Raw genomic sequence first — 27,193 nt, forward strand, 5'->3', positions numbered from 1 at the left:
GAGAGATCAATTAACCACCAACTCTTAAACTACTTAGAAGCTTTCCATCTGATCAATGATCACCAGTATGGATTCCATCAGTGACGATCCACTGGTGATATTCTGGGTTATGTTACCCATTTATGGACAAATTCCACGAAAAAGTTCGGTGAAACACAAGCAGTTGCTCTTGACGTCTCAAAGGCTTTTGATTGTGTTTGGCATAAAGGTCTTCTAAACAAGCTTCCATCTTATGGTTTACCAACTGTTTTTTGTAATTGGTTATCCAGTTTTCTCTCTGATTGCTCACTGAGGGTGATGGCAGGTAGCTCTCTTGTCTTCTAATTTCTCCACTTATGCTGGTGTCCCCCAAGGTTCAGTTCTTTTCCCCACTCTTTTCCTTCTTGTATATTAATGATCTGCTTCCATTGATTGTAAATCCTATCCATAGTTTTGCCGATGATAGCACATTGCATTCCACTTTCCATTTTGAGAAACCTTGCCCTGCTCAATCAGCTTCAACTTCGATTCCCAACGTGGGCAGTAGCACGCCTCTAGGGAGGGGGGGTATATTGACATTTGGTGGTTTCATGCGACAGTTGAACCATATAAGGCCGCCGCATATCCCCGGAGCAATATGGCCTTAGTTGCTAATGCTCCTAAAAAAAAATAAAATAAAATAACAATATACAAATCATTAATTTTTAAACTATTTGTCCCCATTTAGAATGTATTTAACAGTCTCAATTCATGGAAATAACACTATAAATAGTGTGCTCTTTAGTAAAGAAATTCTGATAGTGGCCAGTGTCATATCAAGGAATGGGGATATCAGCCACACCCTAGCACTAGGTAATGTTCCAATGCTATCTTGAGGGAAGTTGGAATCAATCATGAGAGTGTTTGATAAGTTCGGTGTATTGGTGGAGGGTGCATTCTTCCAACGGATGAGTACCATGTGCAAACAGGTGACACAGACAGTCATTTATTTGCTAGTTTTCTTCAGGAATGGGACACACCTGCTACCTGTTATTTCTGTGATGTTTAAATGAACTTGTTTAACGAAACAAAGCCGGTAAACTGGATGAGTTTGTTGTTAAGCAACACAGTGTATTCTATTGGTTCATACTTAATTAGTTTTTGCTTATGTTTTTAGGATTTGTGGAATAAGCAACAACTCCTATATTTGCAATTTGTTTCTTGCATGTATTTAATGGATTTATCGACCTACCTGGAACGTTAAAGGTAAGTGCACAACTTATAAAGTTCAGTTATTATTACTATTGACATATTATTATTGATAACAGGATCATAAGCATATATTTTGACATTTTCTTTATTTATATTATTTCTAACAGAAAAATCTAAACTTATATTTCCCTAATTTCAGCAATGGATAAATACTTAAAGGGTAATACTGAAGTGCCTGATGGCAGTGAACCCTCTACTTCCATTTCTGCTAAAAAAACCAAGACAGGAGAAAGTAAGACAGTATAATGTAAGTTACCTGCAGTATGACTTCATTCTACTACCAACAGATCAGCGTCATCCATTTTGTGCAATTTGTGAATCAATACTGTCTAATGAGGCCTTGAAACCTTTGAGACTGCAAAATCATCTTCATAAGAGACATCGGGCTGTCTTTCATAAGCTGAAGGAAGCATTGAAAAAGCATTGTGTTCTTTCATCCTTCAAAAAAAACCTAATACCGATATCAATAATGGACTGGTGGCTTCTTACAATATTTCCAAAATAACAGCAAAATGTGGACTATCTAACACAGTAGGTGAAACATTAGTTCTGCCATTTATATCTGAAGTTCTAGCTACTGTTCTCGAGATGAATGGAACAAATATTTCGAAATCCATCCCTCCCAGTAACAACACTGTATCGGGCTGTATTGAGGAAATGAGCAAAGACATCAAAAGTCATCTGTGCAACTATGAATTTGATTTGGGATACAATTGGATGAAACAATGGTGCAAGACAATGAAGAACTGCTAATGGCTTACATACGATTTATCAAAAACGAAGAAGGATAGGAAGAAATGCTGTTCTGCAAATCAATGACGACCAACACAAAGGGAGAGTCAATGTTTGAAGAGCTACAAAGCTCTTCAATGCTAGGTTGCCACATAGGTTTAGTTGAATTTTTAAGAAAAGAAATTCCAAATCTATTTTCTATACACTATGTTATTCATCCTCAACATTTTGTCGCCAAAAAGCTAAGCCAACAGTTTCATTCAACTATGGCCATTGTAATATCAGCGATGAATAAGATTAAAGCACATTCATTAAACAGCAAATTGTTCCATCAGTTATGTGAAGACAACAATGAGGAGTTTGAATGCCTTCTTCATACTGAAGTGCGCTGGCACTCCAGAGGCTGATGCTTGAAGCATTTCTGTAATTCATTTGACACCGTTACAGAATTTCTGCTGTCTGTTGACCATGAATTATGTGAGAAAGTTAAAAATTTTGCATGGAGATGTGGCATATTTGGCCAAAATTTATGACAAAACGAATATGTTGAATATGCAGCTTCAGAATAATAATTTCAATTTAGTTAAGGCAAAAACTGCTATATCTACTTTCATCATGAAGTTGGTGTTGTTTAAACATAATATTGGCAGAAAAGTTTTTTTACAGTTTCCTACCATGAGCAGCATAAAAACATCCTATTTAGATTGCAAGTTGGACTGGTGGTCCAACTTGCAATCTAAATAGGAAGGCATCACATCTGCAGTCAGTGAAAAGTGACTTTGAGAATTACTTTAAAGATTTGATTGATTTGGAAATATCTGTCTGGGTAACAAATCCATTCATTTGCAAAGCAGAAGACCAAGAACTTAGTTTGCAAGAAGAAATTGTTGAGCTTCAAAATGATGGAGAATCGAAGCAAATCTTCAACAGCAGAGGACATCATGTGAAATTTCCTGCTCTATGGAGAAAAGCAAAACTTTATATTGCCTTTCCATCATCTTATCTTGTAAAATGAGGATTTAGTGCAGTGAATCGCATACTAGTGAAGAATCGAAACTGGACATTGTTAGTCGTGGTGACTTAAGGCTATTACTATCCAAGTATACTACAGATATTGTGACATTAGCCAAAATTTATCAAGATCAAGGATCACACTAGTATTTTATAATAAATCTCATTTTATTTACTCTTCTATAACTATGTACGTATATTAATAAATCATACTAAGAATTCAATGTGTAATCTAAGTGTAATCTAAAAAGGCATGATAAAAACAATCCGTAATAATCACTGAAAATACCTTTTATGTATTACTCATATTTTAAGGGAAGAATAGGAAACAATGGCATATACTTAATCTGAGGGGGGGGGGCCTTGGGCAGAAAAAGATTTTGTAAGGGGCGTTAGGTCGAAAAAGGTTGGGTAATGCTGCTTTAGAGAAACAATCAGTAACTTCACTGCTATAATTTTAAGTATGGATAGAATAAAATTTTTTCAAACTTACAGCTGTCTTGGTATTTCTTTGCTTACAGTCAACTGACTCAATACAGGAAGCAATATGATCCTAGAGGGTACACAAATCATTACCATTCACACATATTAATACAATTTATGTTGTTTTATACCTGTAAAATATAATGTGAAAAAAAAAAAAAATGATAGAAAGTCAATTATAACAATAAGAAGGTAAAACAGAGCACTTACAATCCACTGAATAACATTGCACCTGAAGAGTATTAGTAATGGCAAAATGATAGAAAGAAGCAATCTTATATAAAATAAAAAAAAATACTATCCACTTCACATGTACATCACTTCTAATAAATTGTCTAATCTACCTTTAAATTTATTCGAACTATCCTTTACACAATACCAAATGAAAGTTTAACATCCCATATAATAATAAAAAGGTACTATTATCTGAATAGCTTTATTACCTGAATTGTTTTATTTTTCAGTAAATCTAACTTGCCTCAATTTCCAATTTGGAAAATTTATTATTGCAGTTAGGACACAGGTCCTTATATCCTGGGCATTCTAAGGTAGTGTGTCTTTTAAGGTGCCTGCTAATTACTTCAGCTTGCCAATCAAAACAAGTGACAGATTTATTCCTGCATCAAATCAATTTATTTTCAAGGATGTGAACATTAATTTTCCCTCTCACAATTGGAAACTAATATTACCAGTGACAAGCACCCTGTTCTTTCAGCTATTCATTTATTGACAATAGAGGGCACTTGTCACTAATCCGTATTTAAGGAAAAAAGGCAACAAACAGTTTAAAAAGATGCACTTTTAAATTTTATTCTTTCTTCTGACACATATAGGATAGTATGAACAAATAATTAATATGTTGAGTAACAGCAGTTTTGTTATCAATCAAATGAATATATATACAGGGAGCCATTGATTTAGGCCAGGGTCGGATTCCTGGAGGTGCTGGCATATATTGAATTGACATAAATGAAACCCAAATTATAATGTACAGTCCATTCCGGTTATTTGGGACACATCGGGACTAGTGCATTTTGGCCCGATTAAGCGGCTGCCCCAATTATCCGAAGTTTCATGCAAATAGTTAAAAATACAACGTACCCCCGCCCTCTTTGCAATTGGTTCACTGGACGATCAAATCACGTTACGATGGAGTCACCATCGTAACGTGATTTGATAGGTAGCATACTAAAGTACCGTTCACTATACGATGTGCAGTAAGCGCCGGTCATTGTGATCACATTTGCGAATTGAATTTTAATTCTATTAAACAGAGATTCTAATTAGTGAAAATAGGAGGAATATTATCCACAAGCTATAAAAGTAAAGATATATTAAGCACAAATTTACCCTTTATTACCTTACCAATTAAAAAATGAAATGATACGTGAAAATTGGAAGAATATACGTGATAATCGGAATAATTAATAAATACGTACTGTAATCAGGAGCGGATTAACGTCGGTTGAGGCCCCGGGCGCAGAAGAAAATATTGGGCCCCTTAAAAAAAAGAGTGACAGGGAAAATAAAAATACATGTTAACCATTTTTTTTAAATAAGTAAAAAATATTATGTACTATTAATGTTTTATTTCCAATAAAATTTGAATATAATATATGTATAATATAATTAATAATAGCATAATAATAATCACAAAGTTTTGAACTAATAGTTGAGCATTAGCATTAGTAGAGGCATTTGATGCAAGAAAGCAAGCTCATGCAGCATCAGCCAAAAAAAAAAAAAAAAACCCTACTTCCACTTCACCCCTCTGTTCGTTCAAAATACCTGTCCAGCTGAGCCTTAAACTTATTTAGGCTATCAACCTCCACTACAAGGGATGGAAGTCTGTTCCACCAACCAACCACCCGCTGGCTAAAGGCAAATTTCCGCACGTCTATCCTACATCTGTCTTTCCTCAATTTGAATTTATGCCCTCTCAGGTGATTATTCTGAGCTAGAGGAAGAATCCCATCAGCATTGAGCATGCTCAAACCATTCAAGGCTTTATACACCTCTATCAGATCACCTCGCTGGTGCCTAGTCTCCAGACACTGTAATTTGCAAAACTTAAGCCTTTCTTCGTAAGAGCACCCCTTTGTTCCATTCACTAATCTTGTTGCTCTTCTCTGTACTCGTTCCAGCAGCTCTACATCCTTCTTGAAATGAGGCCTCCAGACCTGTATACAGTACTCTAGGTGTGGCCTGACCATTGCCTTATACACGGGAATAATCACCTCCTTATCCCTGCTGGAAAAATTCCTGTATATCATTGACAATACTCCATGAGCTACTCTTGCAGCCCGTCTGCACTGCTCAGAGAACTTCATATCTGCCTGCACAACCACCCCCAAGTCCCTTTCATTCTCTACCACTGTCAGTGTAGTACCACAGAGTTGATACGTTGCTCTGGGGTTGCTGTTTCCCATGTGTAGTACTTTACATTTGTCAATGTTAAACTTCATTTTCCACCTCTCAGCCCATCTGCTCAACCTTTCCAGATCCTGTTGCAGCAGCATAGTGTCAGTAGTGTCCTTGACAACCCTGCCAACCTTTGAATCGTCTGCAAACTTGGACATTAAGCTTGATATACCATCATCAATATCATTTATAAATACAGAAAACAATAATGGACCCAACACTGAGCCCTGAGGAACTCCACTAATAACATTAGTCCACGATCAGCAGGGTCCATTGATTACCACTCTCTGTCTTCTCCCCCTCAACCACCCTTTTATCCATAGCAGCAATTTGCCTCCAATGTCACACTGCTCCAATTTGTGTAGCAGTCTTCCATGTGCAACAGTATCAAAAGTCTTTCTAAGATCCAAGTATATGATATCAAAGCTATTCCCTGCATCCAGTTCTTTTGTAACTGCATCATAGTATCCAATCAAATTGGTCAGGCAAGACGTCCCCTTAACAAAACCATGCTGTGTCCGAGCTATAACTGAAGTCTTGTCTAAATGATCCTGCAGTGCTTCTTTAACCCGTGCCTCCATTAATTTTCCTGGAACAGTAGTTAAGCTCACAGGTCTATAATTACTTGTGTCAGCCTTTGATCCTCCTTTGTGAATTGGGGTCACATTTGCACATTTCCAGTCTATGGGTACCTCCCCTGAGTCCAAGGAAGCTCTAATAATTATGGCTAAGGGTTTGCTTACTTCCTTTGCTGCCTCCTTTAATATAACTGGATAGATTCCATGCACCCCAGGTGCCTTTCTTGTGTTTATCTTCAACAATTTCTCCTCCACTTTACTCTCAGTTATTTCAAGATTCTGTAGCTTACTGCTAGAGTTGAAAACACCTCTGGCATTCCCCTCGCTGAATCACTCCTCATGTGAGAATGTCGATGCAAAATATTCATTTAGTTTGTTAGCTACCTGGGCAGGATCATCAACAGTTGACCCATCAATATCAAGTGGACCAATCTGATTCATCCCCTTCCTTCTAGAGTTTACATAAGTAAAGAACTCTTTGCTGTTTTTCTTTGCATTCCTTGCCAAGGATTTCTCGTAATCTGCCTTCGCCTGCCTAACCTCCCTTGTAACTTGGTTGCATATCAACTTGTATCTATCATAGGTTTCTGTGTCATGTGTTAATTTGTAAGTATCCCATGCATTTTTCTTCTCTGCCATATGCCTCATTAGTTCATCTAACATCCATTTTGGCCTAAACCTTGAACAATATTTCTTAGTTGGTATGTAAAGCCTAGTAGCTTCCAAGATAAGTTCTTTGAATGCTCCCCATTTTGAATTTGCTGTTGGTAACATCATCAGTTGGTCCCACTGTATAGAATTTAAATACTGTCTCAGTCCATCGTAGTCGCCTTTACGAAAGCAATAACCCTTCCCTTTACCCCTAATGGTAGTTACCTCTTTGAGTAAATCCCGCTTCAGCACACTGTGATCACTGCCACCTAGTGGTTCATTTATCTGCAGATTCTTAATGCATGAAGAATCACTGCTGATAATCAAATCAAGAGTATTACTCCCTCTAGTTGCCTCCCGAACATGCTGATGTAGAAAACAATCATCCAATAAATCCACAAAAGCCCTGCTAGTGTGTGAGTGACCAGCCCCCAAATTCCAGTCAATATCTGGGAAATTAAAACATATTAGCTTAACTATTAGTTGAACTAATATGTTCAACTAATTTGTTGGGGTTTTGCGTGGGCCCTTCAGAAGTCGGGGCCCAGGGCGCGCGCCCGGTGCGCCAGCCGTTAAATCCGCCTCTGACTGTAATAAGTACGTACGAACTAGTTGACATTTCTGTTCACTGACATTTGTGGGTGGGGGTTAAAATTTAAAACAGTAAAAAGATAAGCAATCAATAACAAAGAACACGGCACACACAAATTGCAAGTAACACGATACACGCAAAGCCCAATAAACAGGTGACTGCTAATTGTTTTATGGTTGTGACCTACAAAATTTCGACCGAACCACATGGTACCATCGGAGACAATCGTAGGGTAATCTCCAGTGCTGCGGTCTCCTGCCCCGATTAAATGGCATGCTGTCCCATTTAAGCGAAGTAAACCCTGGCTATTTTCTCGATTGGTTTCTGTTTTTTTTAAGGTTTTCCCCAAATAAATGGCTGCCCCGATTAACCAGAATCCACTGTATTTCAATGGGATGCATTCCAGCTGTACATAAATTGAGACTCTCTTTCGTAAAATAATACAAAAATTTAATATTTAATTTAGCATAAACATTATATACATGCATTTAAATCATATTTATTCCATAATAAAACATAAATAAGTAGGTATTACTGACGAGAGTAAGGCCCTGGTTGTGGATCATCAGGTCCAACTGGATCATCTTCTGCCATCCTTAAATCAGTTGAAGGTTCTTCAGATTTATTTTTAAAATAAGAAAGGAGAGTTTTTCACATTGCTTGATGCCTCCTCTCCTGCAGAACATGATAGTAAGGCTGCAATACTAAATTGATTCCTCTTCTAATAGAACCGCTTCATTTACAGTCAGGATTAGTGTCGCCTAAACTCCGCAGGTACTTATTAATCCCAGCAAGAATTTTCTGCAAGTCATGGGTTTTTATAGATTGTAAAACTGGCTCTTCTCATTTGCTGTTGCTGTCAACTGTGCAGCCAAATCTTAGAGTTCCTCATTTGTAGGAGGCCGAGAATGGCTCTCCAACATCTCAGTCACATCACCAGGCTCAATGTTGTCAAGCCATACCTCCTGAGCAATTGCAGTGATTTCATTTGCAATCTGTTGCACTTCCTCAAATACCCTGGAAATCATCTAGTACACACTTAGGCACACTTTCCAGCATACTCCATTCAAGTTGATGTGACCTCTTTCAAAGCAGCATTAATGTTATTAATGCCCTTCAGGATATTATAGGACCTCCAATATTCTTTGACAGACATGTTGTCCATTTCCCGTAACATCTCCCTAAATATCTGCTGAAGGTAGTAGGCTTTAAAATTTGCTATGATGTCCTGATCCATTGGTTGTAAAAGGGAAGTGTTATCTGGCAAAAGATATTCAACCTTTATATCCACAGTTGTCCTTATTTCTCTAATGTTTGGTGGATGTCCTGGAGCAGTGTCCAAAAACAGCAGCAGTTTCCTCCTTAGATAATTATTTTCGTCACAGTAGCAATGTATTGTTGCATAAAATTTATTTATATATCAGTTTGTGAAGATATCTTTTATTACAATTTTTTATCAATCATTTGACCTTCTGTTTAAAATACAAATGATTGGTAAATTTAATTTAGTGAGTCTCTTCATTACCATTAGTGTTTCTGAGTGATATAAGAGCAATGGCTTCAGTTTTACAGTTTCTGAAGCATTTCCACACAGAAGAAAAGTTAAACGGTCCTAGACAGGTTTAAATCCAGGAGCATGTTTCTCTTCATGGAAGAGGAAAGTTGTTGAAGGCATCAAGAACTTTTAAAATAGAAAGTTGTAGAACAGATGTGTGGAAATTTGCCTTTAGCCAGCATAGTTGATAGCTTAAATAAATTCAAGGAAAAACTGCACAAACTTCTGGAGCAAATGGATGGGTGGAATGGGAAGGTTTTTTTTTTTTTTTTGGCTGATGCTGTATAAGCTTGCTTTCTTGCATCATATGTTAATGCATCTTCTTCCAATAAAAGCCAGTCTCATCCACACTGAAAACAAGATCAGGTGGGTATTTACCTTCTTCTACAAGTCATTTGAAGTGTTTAGAATACACCCTTGCTTCTTCTTCACCAACACTGGCAGTCTCACCTGTTAGTTCTATATTGTAAATTTAAGTTCGTTGCTTGAAATTAATAAACTTGCTATGAAAGATCCATCGCTGCCTTCCTTTTCTTTTAACTCATCAAATAAACTCTTAGCTTTATCACAATAAGACTGTGTGAGAGAAATGTTTCTTTAGTTTAACTCATCGACCCACAATGAGAGTAACTGTTCTATTTTTCCAATCGCAGGACCACACAAGTATCTAAGAGTTGTAGCAGTTTTCCTTCTTGCAGGTTCCATTTTTTTGAATTTTAACAGGATTTTTCATGATTGTTGTTACAGTGGGGGGGGGGAAGGAACAATATGCAGCTAACTATAGCTAACTACAGTGATCTCAGAGATTTTTTAAATTCTGTACAGTGGGACCAACTGATGATGTTAACAACAGCAAATTCTAAATGGGAAGCATTCAAGGAAGTAATCTTGGAAGCTACTAGGCTTTTTGTTCCAACTAAGAAATACTGTTCTAGGTTTAGGCCCAAATGGATGTCAGATGAACTAATGAGACTCATGGCAGAGAAGAAAAATGCATGGGATGCATATAAATTATCAGGTGACACAGAAGCCTTTGGTAGTTATAAGCTAGTCTGTAATCAAGTCACAAAGGAGGTTAGGCAAGCGAAGGTGGCGCCTCCGTAGCCAGGTGGGCAGGAGCAGCAGTGCGTAGCACACACTTCTTGATTAGACCAGGGTTTGAGCCCGTGACCACCAAATACGGAGGATGCGGAAAGGTCAGGGAATGACCAACGCATATCCCCGGAGCAATATGGCCTTAGTTGCTAATGCTCCTAAAAACCAAATAACAAACAAATAACAAGCAAGCGAAGGCAAATTTTGAGAATTCTTTGGCAAAGGATGCAAAGAAAAACAGCAAAGATTTCTTTACTTATATAAACTATAAAAGGAAGGGGATGAATGAGATTGGTCCACTTGATATCAATGGTTTGACTGTAGATGATCATTCTCAAACAGATGACAAATTAAATGAGTATTCTGCACCTACATTCACACATGAGGAGTTATTCAAGGAGGAGCAGGCCAGATGTTTATCAAACTCTAACAGGGAGTTAAATTTTGTAATAACTGAGAGCAAAGTGGAGGAGAAATTGCTGAAGTTAAACATAAGAAAGGTATCTGGGGTGGAGGGGATCTATCCAGTTATATTAAAGGAAGTGCCAAAGGAAGTAAGCAAACCATTAGAGCATACTTGGACTCAGGGGAAGTCCCCCAAGGACTGGATATGTGCAAATGTATCTCCAATTCACAAATGCAGATCAAAGGGTGATATGAATAATTACAGACCTGTTAGTTTGACTTCTGTTCCAGGGAAAATAATGGAGTCACTGGTTAAAGAAGCATTGCAAGTTAATCTAGACAAGACTGCAGTAATAATTCAAGACACAGGAGGTTTGTTGAGGGGAAGTCTTGTCTAACCAATCTGATTGGATACTATGACATGGTCACAAAGGAACTGGATGCAAGAAATAGTTTTGATATCATATACTTGGATTTCAGGAAAGCTTTTGATACTGTTGCACATGGAAGCCTACTGTACGAACTAGAGCAGTATGGCATTAAATGAAAGTTGCTACAACAGATAACAGGATGGTTGAGTGGGAGAAGACAGAGAGTGGTAATCAATGGACACAGCTCTTCATGGACTAATGTTATTAGTGGTGTACCCCAGGGTTCAGTGTTGGGCCCATTGTTGTTTTGTATATTTATCAATGATATTGATGAAGATATATCAGGGCTAAGTTTGCAGATGATAAGAAGGTTGGCAGGGTTGTTAATAACAGTAATGATAGTGCGCTACTGCAACAGGATCTGAAAAAGTTGAGCAGATGGGCTGAGAGGTGTCAACTGAAGTTTAACATTGACAAATGTAAAGTACGGCATATGGATAGCAGTAACACTAGAGTAACATACCAACTGGGTGGTGCTACACTCAACACCCAGTTGGTAGTGGGGAATGAAATAGACCTTTGGGTAATTGTGCAGTCAGATATGAAGTTTTCTGAACAGTGCAGACAGGCTTCCAGAGTAGGTCATGGGGTTTTAACAATGATATACAGGAATTTTGAGAAGAGATAAGGTGATTAGTCCTTGTATAAGGCAATGGTCAGGCCACATCTTGAGTACTGCGTACAGGTCTGGAAGCCTCATTTTAGAAATGATGTAGAGTTGCTAGAACGAGCAACGATATTGATCGTTGGAGCAACGGCGGATCAAAGGCTGACACAAGTAATTATAGACCTGTGAGCTTAACTTCTGTTCCAGGAAAATTAATGGAGGCACTGGTTAAAGAAGCACTGCAGGATCATTTAGACAAGACTTCAGTTATAGCTCGGACACAGCATGGTTTTGTTAAGGGGAAGTCTTGCCTGACCAATTTGATTGGATACTATGATGCAGTCACAAAAGAACTGGATGCAGGGAATAGCTTTGATATTATATACTTGGATCTTAGAAAGGCTTTTGATACTGTTGCACATGGAAGACTGCTACACAAATTGGAGCAGTGTGACATTGGAGGCAAATTGCTGCTATGGATAAAGGGGTGGTTGAGGGGGAGAAGACAGAGAGTGGTAATCAATGGACACTGCTCATCGTGGACTAATGTTATTAGTGGAGTCCCTCAGGGCTCAGTGTTGGGTCCATTATTGTTTTCTGTATTTATAAATGATATTGATGATGGTATATCAAGCTTAATGTCCAAGTTTGCAGACGATACAAAGGTTGGCAGGGTTGTCAAGGACACTACTGACACTATGCTGCTGCAACAGGATCTGGAAAGGTTGAGCAGATGGGCTGAGAGGTGGCAAATGAAGTTTAACATTGACAAATGTAAAGTACTACACATGGGAAACAGCAACCCCAGAGCAATGTATCAACTCTGTGGTACTACACTGACAGTGGTAGAGAATGAAAGGGACCTGGGGGTGGTTGTGCAGGCAGATATGAAGTTCTCTGAGCAGTGCAGACGGGCTGCAAGAGTAGCTCATGGAGTATTGTCAATGATATACAGGAATTTTTCCAGCAGGGATAAGGAGATGATTATTCCCTTGTATAAGGCAATGGTCAGGCCACACCTAGAGTACTGTATACAGGTCTGGAGGCCTCATTTCAAGAAGGATGTAGAGCTGCTGGAACGAGTACAGAGAAGGGCAACAAGCAAGATTAGTGAATGGAACAAAGGGGTGCTCTTACGAAGAAAGGCTTAAGTTTTGCAAATTACAGTGTCTGGAGACTAGGCACCAGCGAGGTGATCTGATAGAGGTGTATAAAGCCTTGAATGGTTTGAGCATGCTCAATGCTGATGGGATTCTTCCTCTAGCTCAGAATAATCACCCGAGAGGGCATAAATTCAAATTGAGGAAAGACAGATGTAGGATAGACGTGCATAAATTTGCCTTTAGCCAGCGGGTGGTTGGTTGGTGGAACAGACTTCCATCCCTTGTAGTGGAGGTTGATAGCCTAAATAAGTTTAAGGCTCAGCTGGACAGGTATTTTGAATGAACAGAGGGGTGAAGTGGAAGTGGGTTTTTTTTTTTTTTTTTTTTTGGCTGATGCTGCATAAGCTTGCTTTCTTGCATCAAATGCCTCTACTAATGCTAATGCTAATAAAAGATTCCCTTTGATGCAAAGACCAGGGCAATATTGATGCAAAGACCTGATACAGACCAGGACAACAAGACTGGTGAGGAAAACAAAGGTATGCTCTTATGAAGAAAGGCTCCAGTTCTGCAACTTGCAGCATATGGAGACTAGGCTGCCTGCAAGGCAATTTGATTGAGGTGTATAAGGCCTTGAATGGATTGAGCAGGCTCAATGTTGATAAGATTCATCCTCTTGCTCAGATTAGAAACCTGAGGGGCATAAACTGAAACTGAGGAAAGACAGTTGTCGAATAGATGTGCAGAAATTTTCCTTTAGCCCGTGGCTAGTTTATTATTATTATTAGCCATATGGTGGTAGGAAGCCTGAGGCTTATGCTGCACCAGCCAAAAAAAAAAAAAAAAAAAAAAATGATTTACCCTAGGACCCAGAGAGAGAGAGAGAGAGAGAGAGAGAGAGAGAGAGAGAGAGAGAGAGAGAGATCACCAGATGTGAGCCCCTGGGATTGCTGCAACAAACTTCCATCTATCGTTGTGGAAATAATTTAAAGGCAGAATTAGACAAGCATTTAAAATGAATGGATGTTTGAAATAGGACGGTTTTTTTTTTTTTTTTGGCTGATACTGTATAAGCTTGCTTTCTCGCATCGTATGCCTCTGCTAATGAGGTATTTAAGCTAAAAAATTTAGGAAAATCAGAGAAATACCTAAGGGCACAAATCACAATAAACATGAAAGACACTGCTCTACAGACTACAAAAGATAAAGTAGTAGATCACATAGTAGATCATGTTCCTAAAATATACCACATTTTTGTGCTAAAGATGTGCAGAGCTCCTAAAAATGGTCTTAAACCTTACTAATAAATTCTGTAGGCATGTATTTGAGAAACATGAACTTAGCTGAAATATAGTAGAAAGTCAATTTTTTATAAACCCATAAAAGATACTTTTTCAGAAATTTCCAGGAGACTTGAAAAATTTGACAGGCATGTACATGTATTAAGTGATCAGTTTACTTGTATGAAGAATTATAAACCAGAATTTCAGTGAGTAAAAAACTAGACAACCTTTACCTGTGACCAACTAACTTTATCACATTGTCAAAAGCCTCTAAGTTTCTCCCATTCAAATGGGAAATTGAATCCAGGCTTTTTTTTTATGTGAATTGCAGATCAGTAGCAATTAATAACAAAAGCAAGAATTAGGAACAAAAATATCAACACAGCTGTGGGATTAATATCACATGACTAGCATGGCATTCAGTTATTAAAATGGAAAATATACAGAAAATTTTAATATGCAAGCATCAAATTATATGACCAGTTTATTTAAGCAAAAACTCACTCGGATTTCCTTTCGCAGAAATGATTTGTTACAGGCAGAACACTTGACTTTTGCTTCTAGACACCAATCACGTATGTGACACTCCATGTTTTGATGATAGAGCCATTCGTTACAGTATGGACAACGTACTTCTGCTAAATCAAGGTTCCTCCAATGTTCCTATGAAATAAGTACTTTTATTTATTTGTTAATATTAACAACTGGATTAACTAAAATATTTTTGAAATTAATTAAATTTTATTCATTAACATTAATAGCATTATAAAGAAAAAATTCTGTACATGAAAGATTCTATGCATGTCTAAAAAATCTCTGTTAAATACTTGAAATTACCTGCACACTTATGAGTCCATGCAAAAAATAGAAAGAAAGAAGAGTCTTGTGATATGAAAAGGTCCCCAGGATGAGATTTAGACCAAGTCCATGCTCACACATTATTTAAAATTCAATACTACATATCTAGATTGTTTGTTTGTTATTTGGTTTTTAGGAGCATTAGCAACTAAGGCCATATTGCTCCGGGATATGCGGTGGTCATTCCCTGACCTTTCCGCATCCTCCATATTTGGTGGTGACGGGCTTGAACCCCGGTCTAATCAAGAAGCGTGTGCTACGCACTGTTGCTCCTTCCCACCTGGCTACGGAGTGACCTACATATCTAGAGCTGTGGTGGAGGGTATAAGGAGGTATACACTGTATACCCTCTGGATTTTTTTAGGTGAATAGGTGATTTTCTAGGTGATTATTTGTACAATACAATAATTGTGCAAAAAAAAAAAAAAAAAAAAACAAATAAAATGAGTGCTATGATGCACATGTAACTTTAGCATCATATATATATTTTTTATATCATATGATATAAAATAAAAAATATATATATAAAAAAAAAACAGCTGCACAACAAAGAGGTTTTTTTAAAATTAATGAAATTTGTACACTGAAAGGACAGAATTAATGGGGTACCTGGTTCCTAGGCAACACGACGCTGTCACCCCTCTCGCTAGTGGTCGACCACACTGATTGGCAGCAGGTATATAAGTACCCTGTACCACTGCACTCACGTAGATGGTAATTTGATATCAGTATGGATAAACGTCGTGTGTTAACAGACTTTGAAAAAGGGATGATAGTGGTTGCCTGACAAAAGGGTCAATCGCAGAGGTGGTACAGAAATTGCACTCTACCCATTTGACAGTATCAAGAGTGTATTGGGAATATGCCATTTCAAGAATAACATTTCATTGTGGACAGCGTTGTGGGTATAGAAAGGTGGTGGATGAATGTTGCTGTCAAAGCCTGTCTAACATTGTTTCAGCAAACCGGAGAGCGACAGTGGCACAAATCACCGGCGACTTCAATGAGGGAGGTGCCACAAACATCTCCAACAAGACCATCAGGTGATCATTAAGCACAATAGGTTATGAGAGCTGCTGCTGACCCACCAGAGTCCCATTGCTAACACCATAACACAGGACTCTATGCCTCAACTGGGCAAAAGAACATCTGAACTGGACCTTGAATGACTGGATACGGGTCTCCTGGTTCGATGAGTACAGTTCCCAGTTATTTCGAGTGGACGGGAGGGTGCGTATCTGGCAGAAACCACATGAAGCTATGCACTTGTCATGTCAACAGGGAACTGTTCAGGCAGGTGGAAGGTCAGTAATGGTCTGGGGCATGGTTCAACTGGGACATGTTGGGACCTCTGGTACATCTAGACGCATCTCTCAATGGTCCAGGTTACGTGTCCATCCTTGCAGACCATCTGCATCCCTTAGTGGTCATCATTCACCTACAGGGCAATGGACACTTCCAGCAGGACAACGTACCTCCCCACAGAGCCATGGTGACTAGAACATTCAAAGAGCATTCTGCAGATTTTACCTGATATGAACCCTGTGGGGAATCTTTGGGATGATGTGGAAAGGTCTATTCAAGCTTTGGATCTTCCACCCAGGAATGCGACAGAATTAAGAATGGATGGAATACTTTTCTGAACTAGTGGACTTAATGCCTTGCCGTGTGACTGCCCTTATCCAGGCGAAAGGTGGGCGCAACATTACTAGGTACGTATCCCATGATTTCTGTCCACTCAGTGTATATAATTATTAACTATAAATTATTTTACCTAATTGGCACTATACTAAAATTTGCTATAAAGCAATATTATTTACTCCTACGCATAATTACAATGTGGTCATGATGGACATATACAATTTCCTGATTTGTGTTGTTATTATTATTAACTATATGGTGCAAGGAAGCCTGAGGCTTATGCTGCACCTGCCAAAAAAAAATTTCCCGTGTTATCCTGAGAGAGAGAGAGAGAGAGAGAGAGAGAGAGAGAGAGAGAGAGAGAGAGAGAGAGAGAGAGAGAGAGAGAGAGAGAGAGAGAGAGAGAGAGACGATCAATTCGGCCCTGGAAAGATTGTGCAAGGCTCAAGGGGTAGAATTTTTTCAGCCTAGTCTGTACTTGTTAATGGGAGAGACTGCTTCTACAGGGATGGGATACACTTAAACAGAAAGGGTGCAAGAATATTTACTGATGCTATTGAGGCAGTGTTAGGGGGTCGGAAAACTGCTAGCTTGGGGGGGGGGATACAAGGACTAACAGATTAACAGTAGCCACTGGCAGAGGTGAAAGTGATTCTTGAACTGCTTCTATTGGAATGAGCAGCAGCCAGGAAAACAAGATGAAGGATATTTCAGAGACTGCTGGGAGTCATTGCAGTACAAGTAAACACATGGGTTGTGTTAGGGTAGCTAAGAATAGGAACAGGTGCATGTTCGATCCACTGGTGATATTCTGGCTTATGTTACCCATTTATGTTTGTTATTTGGTTTTTTTTAGGAGCATTGGCAACTAAGGCCATATTGCTCCTGGATATGCGGTGGTCATTCCCTGACCTTTCCGCTTCCTCTGTATTTGGTGGTGACGGGCTCGAACCCCGGTCTAATCAAGAAGCGTGTGCTACGCACTGCTGCTCCTTCCCATCTGGCTATGGAGGCGCCCGCCCATTTATGAACTAATTCAATGGAAGGGTTCAGTTAAACACAAGTAGTTGCTCTTGACATCTCAAAGGCTTCCATCTTATGGTTTGCCAACTGTTTTAAGTAATTGGTTATCCAGTTTTCTCTCTGACCGCTCACTGAGGGTGATGGTAGATGGCTCTCTGTCTTCTAACTTCACCACTAATGCCGGTGTCCCACAAGGTTCAGTTCTTTCCCCCACTCTTTTCCTCTTGTACATTAATGACCTTCTTCCATTGACTGGAAATCCTATCCATAGTTTTGCCGATGATAGCACATTGCATTCCACTTTCCATTTTGAGAAACCTTGTCCTGCTCAATCAGCTTCAACTTCTCGAAGATCTGCTACCAATTCCTTAAATGCGGATCTTCAGGTAATTCTCCAGTGGGGCAAAGAAAACTTAGTTGATTTCGACCCTTCTAAAACTCAGTCTTGTCTTATATCTGGCAAAAAGGATTCTTCTGCTTCTATGCTTATCTTTAGTGACACTCCAATTTCTAGGCAAAATGATATATCTCTTTTGGGGATTACCCTGACTTCTAATCTCTCTTGGCACAAGCACATTAGAAATATTCCTTCTTCTGCATCTAAAAAACTTGGTTTTCTCTTTCACTCTCGGCGTTACTTTTCTTCCAAACAGCTGCTCACTCTGTATAAATCGCAAATCCACCCTGCCATGGAATATTGTTCTCACATCTGGGGTGGTGCCCCCAAAACCTCTCTCAGGCTTCTTGATTCCATTCAGAAGAGGGCAGTTAGGTTAATTAATGATTCATCTCTAACAGAGTCTCTGCATTCGCTGTTAGCATTAGCATTAGTAGAGGCATTTGATGCAAGAAAGCAAGCTTATGCAGCATCAGCCAAAAAAAAAAAAAAAAAAAAACCCACTTCCACTTCACCCCTCTGTTCGTTCAAAATACCTGTCCAGCTGAGCCTTAAACTTATTTAGGCTATCAACCTCCACTACAAGGGATGGAAGTCTGTTCCACCAACCAACCACCCGCTGGCTAAAGGCAAATTTCCGCACGTCTATCCTGTCTCATAGACGTACTGTTTCTGCTGCATACCTCTTCTACAGATACTTCCATGGGCACTGTTCTTCTGAATTAGCTTCTATAATTCCTGCTCTCTCTTTCAAACCAGTCCGAACACGCGCCGCCACCAGCCAACATCCATTTACTGTCCAACTTCAAACTCACAGAACCAACTTTTCATCTTCCTCGTTTATTCATTCAACTGCTGTTTTCTGGAACAACCTTCCTTCATACGTATTTCCTGAAAATTAGTCTACAGAAGTTCAAGTCGAATGTCAACAAATATTTTCTTTTGTCTTCTCAACCTCCAACCCAAGCACGGTACTAAGTACTATAGGTTCTGACACCTCTCGTGTTTGGGGTTTACATAAAAAAAAAAAAAAGGGTTTAGTGTTGGGTCCATTGTTGTTTTCTGTATTTATAAATGATATTGATGATGGTATATCAAGCTCAATGTCCAAATTTGCAGACGATACAAAGGTTGGCAGGGTTGTTAAGGACACTACTGACATTATGCTGCTGCAACAGGATCTGGAAAGGTTGAGCAGATGGGCTGAGAGGTGGCAAATGAAGTTTAACATTGACAAATGTAAAGTACTACATATGGGAAACAGTAAATGCAGAGCAACGTATCAACTCTGTGGTACTACAATGACAGTGGTAGAGAATGACAAGGACCTGGGGGTAATTGTGCAGGCAGATATGAAATTCTCTGAGCAGTGCAGACGGGCTGCAAGAGTAGCTCATGGTGTCTTGCAATGGTATACAGGAAATTTTCTAGCAGGGATAAGGAGGTTATTATCCCTTGTATAAGGCAATGGTCAGGCCACACCTTGAGTACTGTATACAGGTCTGGAGGCCTAATTTCAAGAAGGATATAGAGCTGCTGGAACGAGTACAGAGAAGGGCAACAAGATTAGTGAATGGAACAAAGGGTTGCTCTTACGAAGAAAGGCTTAAGTTTTGCAAATTACAATGTCTGGAGACTAGGCACCGGCGAGGTGATCTGATAGAGGTGTATAAAGCCTTGAATGGTTTGAGCATGCTCAATGCCGATGGGATTCTTCCTCTTGCTCAGAAGAATCACCTGAGAGGGCATAAATTCAAATCGAGGAAAGACAGATGTAGGATAGATGTGCAGAAATTTGCCTTTAGCCAGCAGGTAGTTGGTTGGTTGGTGGAACAGACTTCCATCCCTTGTTGTGGAAGTTGATAGCCTAAATAAATTTAAGGCTCAGCTGGACAGGTATTTCGAACGAAAGGGAGGGGTGAAATGGGAGCGGTTTTTTTTTTTTTTTTTTGGCTGATGCTGCATAAGCTTGCTTTCTTGCATCATATGCCTCTACTAATGCTAATTGGTATGATATTGCGAGATTGATGTCAGCCAAATTTGGGAAAGTCAGGGTTTAATTCCCATCAGCAACTGGAGGGATTTCCATTGATGCCATAATTAGCCTATCTCAAACAGAGGGTGTAGGGTTTTCTCCATAAGACATTCTGAGTTTTCAGCCTCACAACATGCAAACTGGCCCACAAACATAATACACTTAAAGTTATGAGAGTACACATTGAGATTTTTATCATATCATATATAATGAAACATGCTCAATGGTATTTTCATGTACATGCAAGAGGTTGCATCACATGATGCCCTAGAGCATGAGTGGCCAACTTAATTTGTGTTGTGATCTACTTTTTTCCTTCAAAATGTGCCGTGATCTACCATCTCAAAAATTTCATTGCACAAGGTGCACAAATCGAGGGATGACTGTATATTTAAAATTCGTCGTGATCGACTGAAATTAAATCCACAATCCACTCGTTGGCCACCCCTGCCCTAGAGGAACACAGTTTCATTAGGTTGCGGAATGCTTGCAACTCTAGATCAGCAAATGCTTTGTCAGACATATTTGCATCCTGTTGTGCCTACACATGGAGAAGACAAGTGCAAAATTATATGATTATAGCAGCTTCATGAATACAGTTTAGTTTTAAATTTAAACTAAAGTTGTAACTACCACTTTCTTATACCACAAGCCACCACTGAAGAATATCTTAAAATAAATATTGAGGTTCACCACAGTGGCAGATTTAGCACTTGAGAGGCCCAGCAATTCAATTTTGAGGCCCCCCCCTAAATATTTTCGGTACCACTACAGTGTGCATTCTACGCGCACATTTTTACTATAGCACGCTCTCTAGATTTGGTGTTGCAGTTTTAATCATTTTGGTTGCACAATTCTTTCATACATATTTTAACTAATGTTTAAATGAAAAAAAATGGCACAACTAAGCATTAATGATAATACGTATTCTACTTCAGATTCACTTAGTTCGCATAGATATTTCGTATAATATGTAGGGATATTTGTTTAAGAGTTTACTAACTTCTCATATTAAATTATAGTTTTATTCAGTAATGGTAATAATGATGAGTGTAAAAATTAAAAATGAAACAATTTTATTTTTTTTTTGAGACATGAGATTTGAGGCCCCCCCTCTATTTAAGAGGCCCCAGGCATGCGCCTGTGCGGAAATCTGCCACTGGTTCACACCACATATCAGATATTTAAATTGCAGGTATACAAAGTTGTATGCACTTTTGGGAGGGGGATATTCTGACAAAGCATTTGCTGATCTGTAGAGAATAGTAGAGAATTCATTTTGGCATAATAAAATTAGATCAATTTCAGAAAAGAAATTTTAAAAATTGAGACTTTATTCAAAATTTACTGACATTTTTTTTATGTCCGTAAATTTTTTTGGGCAATAAATATTAAAGACTGTTATAATATAATGCTAAAAAATAGCTCACCTTGTAAATGAAATGTAATTTGTACCCAAAACTATTGTAATTATTAATTTTATTATTTTACTAGAAATGATTTTATCAACATTATATTGTAACTGTGTGCAACACATTTGACTTTCACTGCTTTCAGTTTCAAATGAACTTACATAAATGACCATGTGAAAACCGACAAATGCATCAATATTTAAAGGACCCAAAAGTGGACATTTTGGAAGGTAACATATGGGAACAGAAATACAAGAAAAATGCCAAGAATGGAAATGATCACTGTAATGTTCAACAAATTTTATAGTGCTCTGCCATTTTCCAAGTGCATGATAGGAGCAGGCTTAATGTCCAAGTTTGCAGATGATACAATTTCCAGGGTTTAACAAATAGATATTTATTTAAAGTATACCCAGTATAAAATAAAATAAAATAAAATATTTCAGTAGCTTTCGGAACTCGTGTCCCTTCGTCAACTAAGGGACACGAGTTCCGAAAGCTACTGAAATATTTTATTTTATTTTATTTTATACTGGGTATACTTTAAATAAATATCTATTTGTTAAACTATGGACCCCAGTACTCCAGGCCCATTTGTCACTATTTCCAGGGTTGTTAATGATAGTAAAGACAATATGCTACCGCAACAGGATCTAGAAAAGTTAGATAGATAAATTCTGTCAGCTGCAGCATCTGGAGACTGAGCACCTGCGAGGTGATCTGATTGAGGTGTACAAAGCCTTGAATGGTTTGAGCAGGCTCAATGCTGATGGGATACTTCCCCTTACTGAGATTAAGAACCTGAGGGGGCACAGATTCAAATCGAGGAAAGATAGTTGTAGAATAGATGTGCGGAAATTTGCCTTTAGCCAGCAGGTAGTTGACTGCTGGAACAGCCTTCCATCTGTTGTTGTTGTCTAAATGTTTGTCTAGTTCAGCCTTAAATTTATTTTTTAAGGCTGAACTAGACAAATATTTGGAGTTACCCGATGGGTGAAATGGGAAGTGTTTTTTTTTTGGCTGATGCTCTATAAGCTTGATTTCTTGCATCATATGCCTCAACTAATGCTAATGTAAAGATGTAATACCAAATATTGTAAGTTAGAGAAAATAAAATAAAGTAGCACACACACACACTTTGAGTAGACCAGGGTTCACGCCTCTGAATGCTAAATATGGTTGATCTGCCAACCCACACTGGACCAGTATGGCAGATTATGGTCCATTTCCCTCAACATGAATTGTTGAGGAGGCTTTCCATTGATAATGGTTGCAGTTTACTTTTACCCACCCTCCAGTTTCTATGGAAAATGGATCCTTCCAGGACAATAATGCTCCACTCCATACAGCAAGCAGTGTATAAACCCTAGTTTCAGGAAAATGAAGTCAAACAATTCAAGATGTGCTGTGCAGACAGGCAACAAGGATCCATAGTGTCCCATCACTGATTTATTCAGCAATTGCTTGTATTGATAGGGAGAATATAATTATGTGTAAGGAATGGTGCAAAGAAGCCAAAAAATAAAAATAAATAAATATAAAATATCTATGCTCCAGTAATTTGCATGCTGGCTAAACAAAAACTTCCTGCAGTCCAGTCTAAACTTGACCCCCTTCATAATTTGAATTTATGATCCCTAGTTCTGGAATCATTCATAACTGAAAATTTCACACATATTCATTTTATTTTCTCCTCTAAGAGGAGAAAATAAAATGAATATGTGTGAAATTATACACTTCGAAAATGTCTTTAAGGTGCCAGTTACTAAGCTCTGTAGCTCATGTTTTTTTTTTTTTTTTTTTTTGTAGTTGTTGGCGCATAGGATTCTGTGGCCATAATGCACCTCTCAAGGTTTTTGCAGTACATTGATCCAAGCCCGAGGCGGGAATCGAACCCGCGACCTTTGGGTTGCTAGGCAGGCACTTTACCCACCCAGCTAGCCCGGTCGGCTGTAGCTCATGTAATCGAAGTCTTTCCTCAGAAGAATGCCCTTTTGCCAACCTCACCAGGCCAGCTGCTGGTCTTTGGAACCTTTCAATAGCTCAATATCTTTTTTTTTTTAATTTTTTTTGGAGCAATTTCTATACTTGAACACAGCATGCCAAATGAACTCATAATTGCATATACAATAAAATTATGATCTCCCCATCTTTACAAGCAAATGTTCAATAAATATCCAATAGGAAACCATGAGCCTTCCTTGACACTTGTCTGCACTTGGAGGAGAATTTCATATCTATTCATACTGCAACTCCCAAATCACTTTCTTCCTCTATTTCAAATGTGCTCTGTGAGAGCACAGAGCACATTTGGAATAGAGGCCACACCTACAAAAAGACAACAAAATTCTTTATAAGGCCCAAAAACATTAGCAGAGGCATACGATGCAAGAAAGCAGTAGCTCATGTAATCGAAATCTTTCCTCAGAAGAATGCCCTTTTGCCAACTTCACCAGGCCAGCTGCTGGTCTTCCACAGTAAAAATATATGGCTCCCTTGCACTATGGATAATACTGTCACCTAGCTAGCCAGAGTTCAGCCCCAAATCTGAATGATCAGCTGTCAAATTAACTGGGAATGTTGAACCTGTGTGTGTGTCGTTGGGGGGGGGGGGGACTCCTTTTTTCTATAGCTGAAGGGACACCCTGATCTAGAGTCATTCTGCTATTTTTGTGAGGATTATATAGATCCAAAGCAAGTGAAGCATAACAAGTTGGTGGCCAAGTTTTGCAGTACAAAGCCTATCTTCTATTGCTCAAGTGCCAAACAAAGACCTGCAATTCATAATCAACCTGCCAAAGAAAGGTCTTCAGAAATAGATAATGAATCTAGTTAACAAGATAATTGGGATTATGTCTCAGAAGCCTGTTCAAGCAAACTGCCACGTTTCCTTAATCAGCAAGAATTCGATGTGGGGTTAAATTATAAATAATCATCTACTTGTAACCGTTGTGCATGTTGCACAGATTAACCTGCAAACTAAATATTTAAAATAATTTTAGATACTACATTTCGATTACCAGTAAACGTTGCCACTGCCTTCTTTTCACTAGGCCTCCGCCCTCGACACGATCCAAAATAATGTCAATAACTTTTACAGCACACAGAACTCGTAGTGGTGGAAAAACATTGCTTCTAAGTGCTAGCAATTGTTGTTTGGTATACGAAATCATTGTCAAAATGAAAAAGAATTGAACAAGACACCTGGTGATTACGAAAAGTTAACATGTCAAAACATACTGCGAGAACATAACTCACAACTCATGGTAACTATGCGAGAACACAGCGCCCTCTATTCTAAAAAAGTTATTTCAAATCCATCAAGTGGCCATGTGGTTTAGTTGTTTTTTATAGTTTTCAGGGCATACATTTTGTGCATTACGCCGTGGCGTTATTTTGTTGTTTTTGGCTTTATTTAATGCTTTTTTTTTTAAATATACAGCAAATATAAAAACTGACAAGTAACAACAACAAAAATATAATGAATAAAAATTTAGCATAATGAGTACAAACCTGAAATTGCGAACCAATATCTTTAGCTGTGAACGCTGGGCAAATCAGAATTTAGATTTTTTTTCCAAGAATTTCAAAGCAAGAGTAACTCAACTTTGTTACTTTACCCCCAGGGGCTCACATCTGGTGAGTATGGGCTTGGCACACCCAGAGTCTTGAGCTGGATATCATCATTCTTCTCTTTCTTGGTGATTCCCTTCTGTTTCTCTCTCTCTCAGGGGTAACTCAGAAATTATTATTATTTTTTTTTTGGCCAGTGCAGCAAAAGCCTCAGCTTCCTTTCACCATACACTAATTATAATAATAATAATAACTTCATAACCACGTTGGTACCTAAAACCACAATCAGTGTTGAATCCAGTTGGGGGGTGACCAGTGGAATAAGATTCCTCCCCAGGGGAAAAATATTTTTATTTTAATATGAGTTCAAAGACCTACGCGTTAAATTTTCGCCACATTTTTTGCTTAATTGTAATTGAAATTTTCTTCTTACTGACCTCTTTAGGGGCCATATTATCAGTTTACACAATGTTATAATTATAAAACACGAATTCAATAAATTTAGGTCAAATAAACACAACACATTTAGGCGAAGTAAACTCTGGCAGTGAGCTAGATGATTTTGTAATAGCTGAGGGGAAAGTGGAGGAGAAATTGTTGAGGATAAAAATAAAAAATGCACCCGGGGTGGATGGAATCTATCCAGTTATATTAAAGGAGGCAGCAAAGGAAGTAAGCGAACCCTTAGCCATAATTATGAGAGCTTCTTTGGACTCAGGGGAGGTACCCATAGACTGGAGATGTGCAAATGTAATCCCAATTCACAAAGAAGGATCAAAGGCTGACACAAGTAATTATAGACCTGTGAGTTTAACTTCTGTTCCAGGAAAATTAATGGAGGCACTGGTTAAAGAAGCACTGCAGGATCATCTAGACAAGACTTCAGCTATAGCTCGGAAACAGCACGGTTTTGTTAAGGGAAAGTCTTGCCCGACCAATTGATTTGATACTATGATGCAGTCACAAAAGAACTGGATGCAGGAAATAACTTTGATATTATATATTTGGAGCTTAGAAAGGCTTTTGATACTGTTGCACATCGAAGACTGCTGCACAAATTGGAGCAGTGTGGCATTGGAGGCAAATTGCTGCTATGGATAAAGGGATGGTTGAGGGGGAGAAGCCAGAGTAGTAATCAATGGACACTGCTCATCGTGGACTAATGTTATTAGTGGAGTTCTTCAGGGTTCAGTGTTGGGTCCATTGTTGTTTTCAGTATTTATAAATGATATTGATGATGGTATATCAAGCTCAATGTCCAAGTTTGCATACGATACAAAGGTTGTTCAGGACACTACTGACGCTATGCTGCTGCAACAGCATCTGGAAAGGTTGAGCAGATGGGCTGAGAGGTGGCAAATGAAGTTAAACATTAACAAATGTAAAGTACTACATATGGGAAACAGTAACCCCAGAGAAACGTATCAACTCAGTGGTACTACACTGACAGTGGTAGAGAATGAAAAGGACCTGGGGGTAATTGTGCAGGCAGATATGAAGTTCTCTGAGCAATGCAGACGGGCTGCAAGAGTAGCTCATGGTGTCTTATCAATGATATACAGGAATTTTTCTACTAGGGATAAGGAGGTGATTATTCCCTTGTATAAGGCAATGGTCAGGCCACACCTTGAGTACTGAATACATGTCTGGAGGCCTAATTTCAAGAAGGATGTAGAGCTGCTGGAACCAGTACAGAGAAGAGCAACAAGATTAGTGAATGGAACAAAGCGTTGCTCTTACGAAGAAAAGCTTAAGTTTTGCAAATTACAGTGTCTGGAGACTAGGCACGGGCGAGGTGATCTGATAGAGGTGTATAAAGCCTTGAATGGTTTGAGCATGCTCAGTGCTGATGGGATTGTTCCTCTTACTCAGAATAATCACCTGAGAGGGCACAAATTCAAATTGAGGAAAGACCGATGTAAGATAGACGTGCGGAAATTTGCCTTTAGCCAGCGGGTTGTTGGTTGGTGGAACAGACTTTCATCCTTTGTTGTGGAAGTTAATAGCCTAAATAAATTTAACGCTCAGGTGGACAGGTATTTTGAACGAACGGAGGGGTGAAATGGGAGTGTGTTTT

At 38.7% G+C, this 27,193-nt stretch overlaps 1 protein-coding gene across 1 annotated transcript in view; it reads right to left on the reverse strand.

Annotated features, from left to right (window-relative positions):
• LOC150079973 (uncharacterized) overlaps positions 1–24,786 on the reverse strand; it is a 104,431-nt gene extending 79,645 nt beyond the window's left edge. Inside the window, exons 1-3 of the mRNA XM_090383299.1 lie at positions 24,564–24,786; positions 14,682–14,840; positions 3,467–3,526 (exon numbers count right to left, since the gene is read on the reverse strand). Of these exons, the coding sequence (XP_090239425.1) occupies positions 3,467–3,526; positions 14,682–14,840; positions 24,564–24,716 (372 nt within the window). The 5' untranslated portion in view covers positions 24,717–24,786. The remainder of the gene's footprint in view (positions 1–3,466; positions 3,527–14,681; positions 14,841–24,563) is intronic.
• Between the last annotated feature and the right edge of the window lie 2,407 nt (positions 24,787–27,193).

Source organism: Mastigoproctus giganteus, chromosome 10 (assembly GCF_048544385.1).
Source record: "Mastigoproctus giganteus isolate SK-2022 chromosome 10, ASM4854438v1, whole genome shotgun sequence".
Lineage (NCBI taxonomy): Eukaryota > Metazoa > Arthropoda > Arachnida > Uropygi > Thelyphonidae > Mastigoproctus > Mastigoproctus giganteus.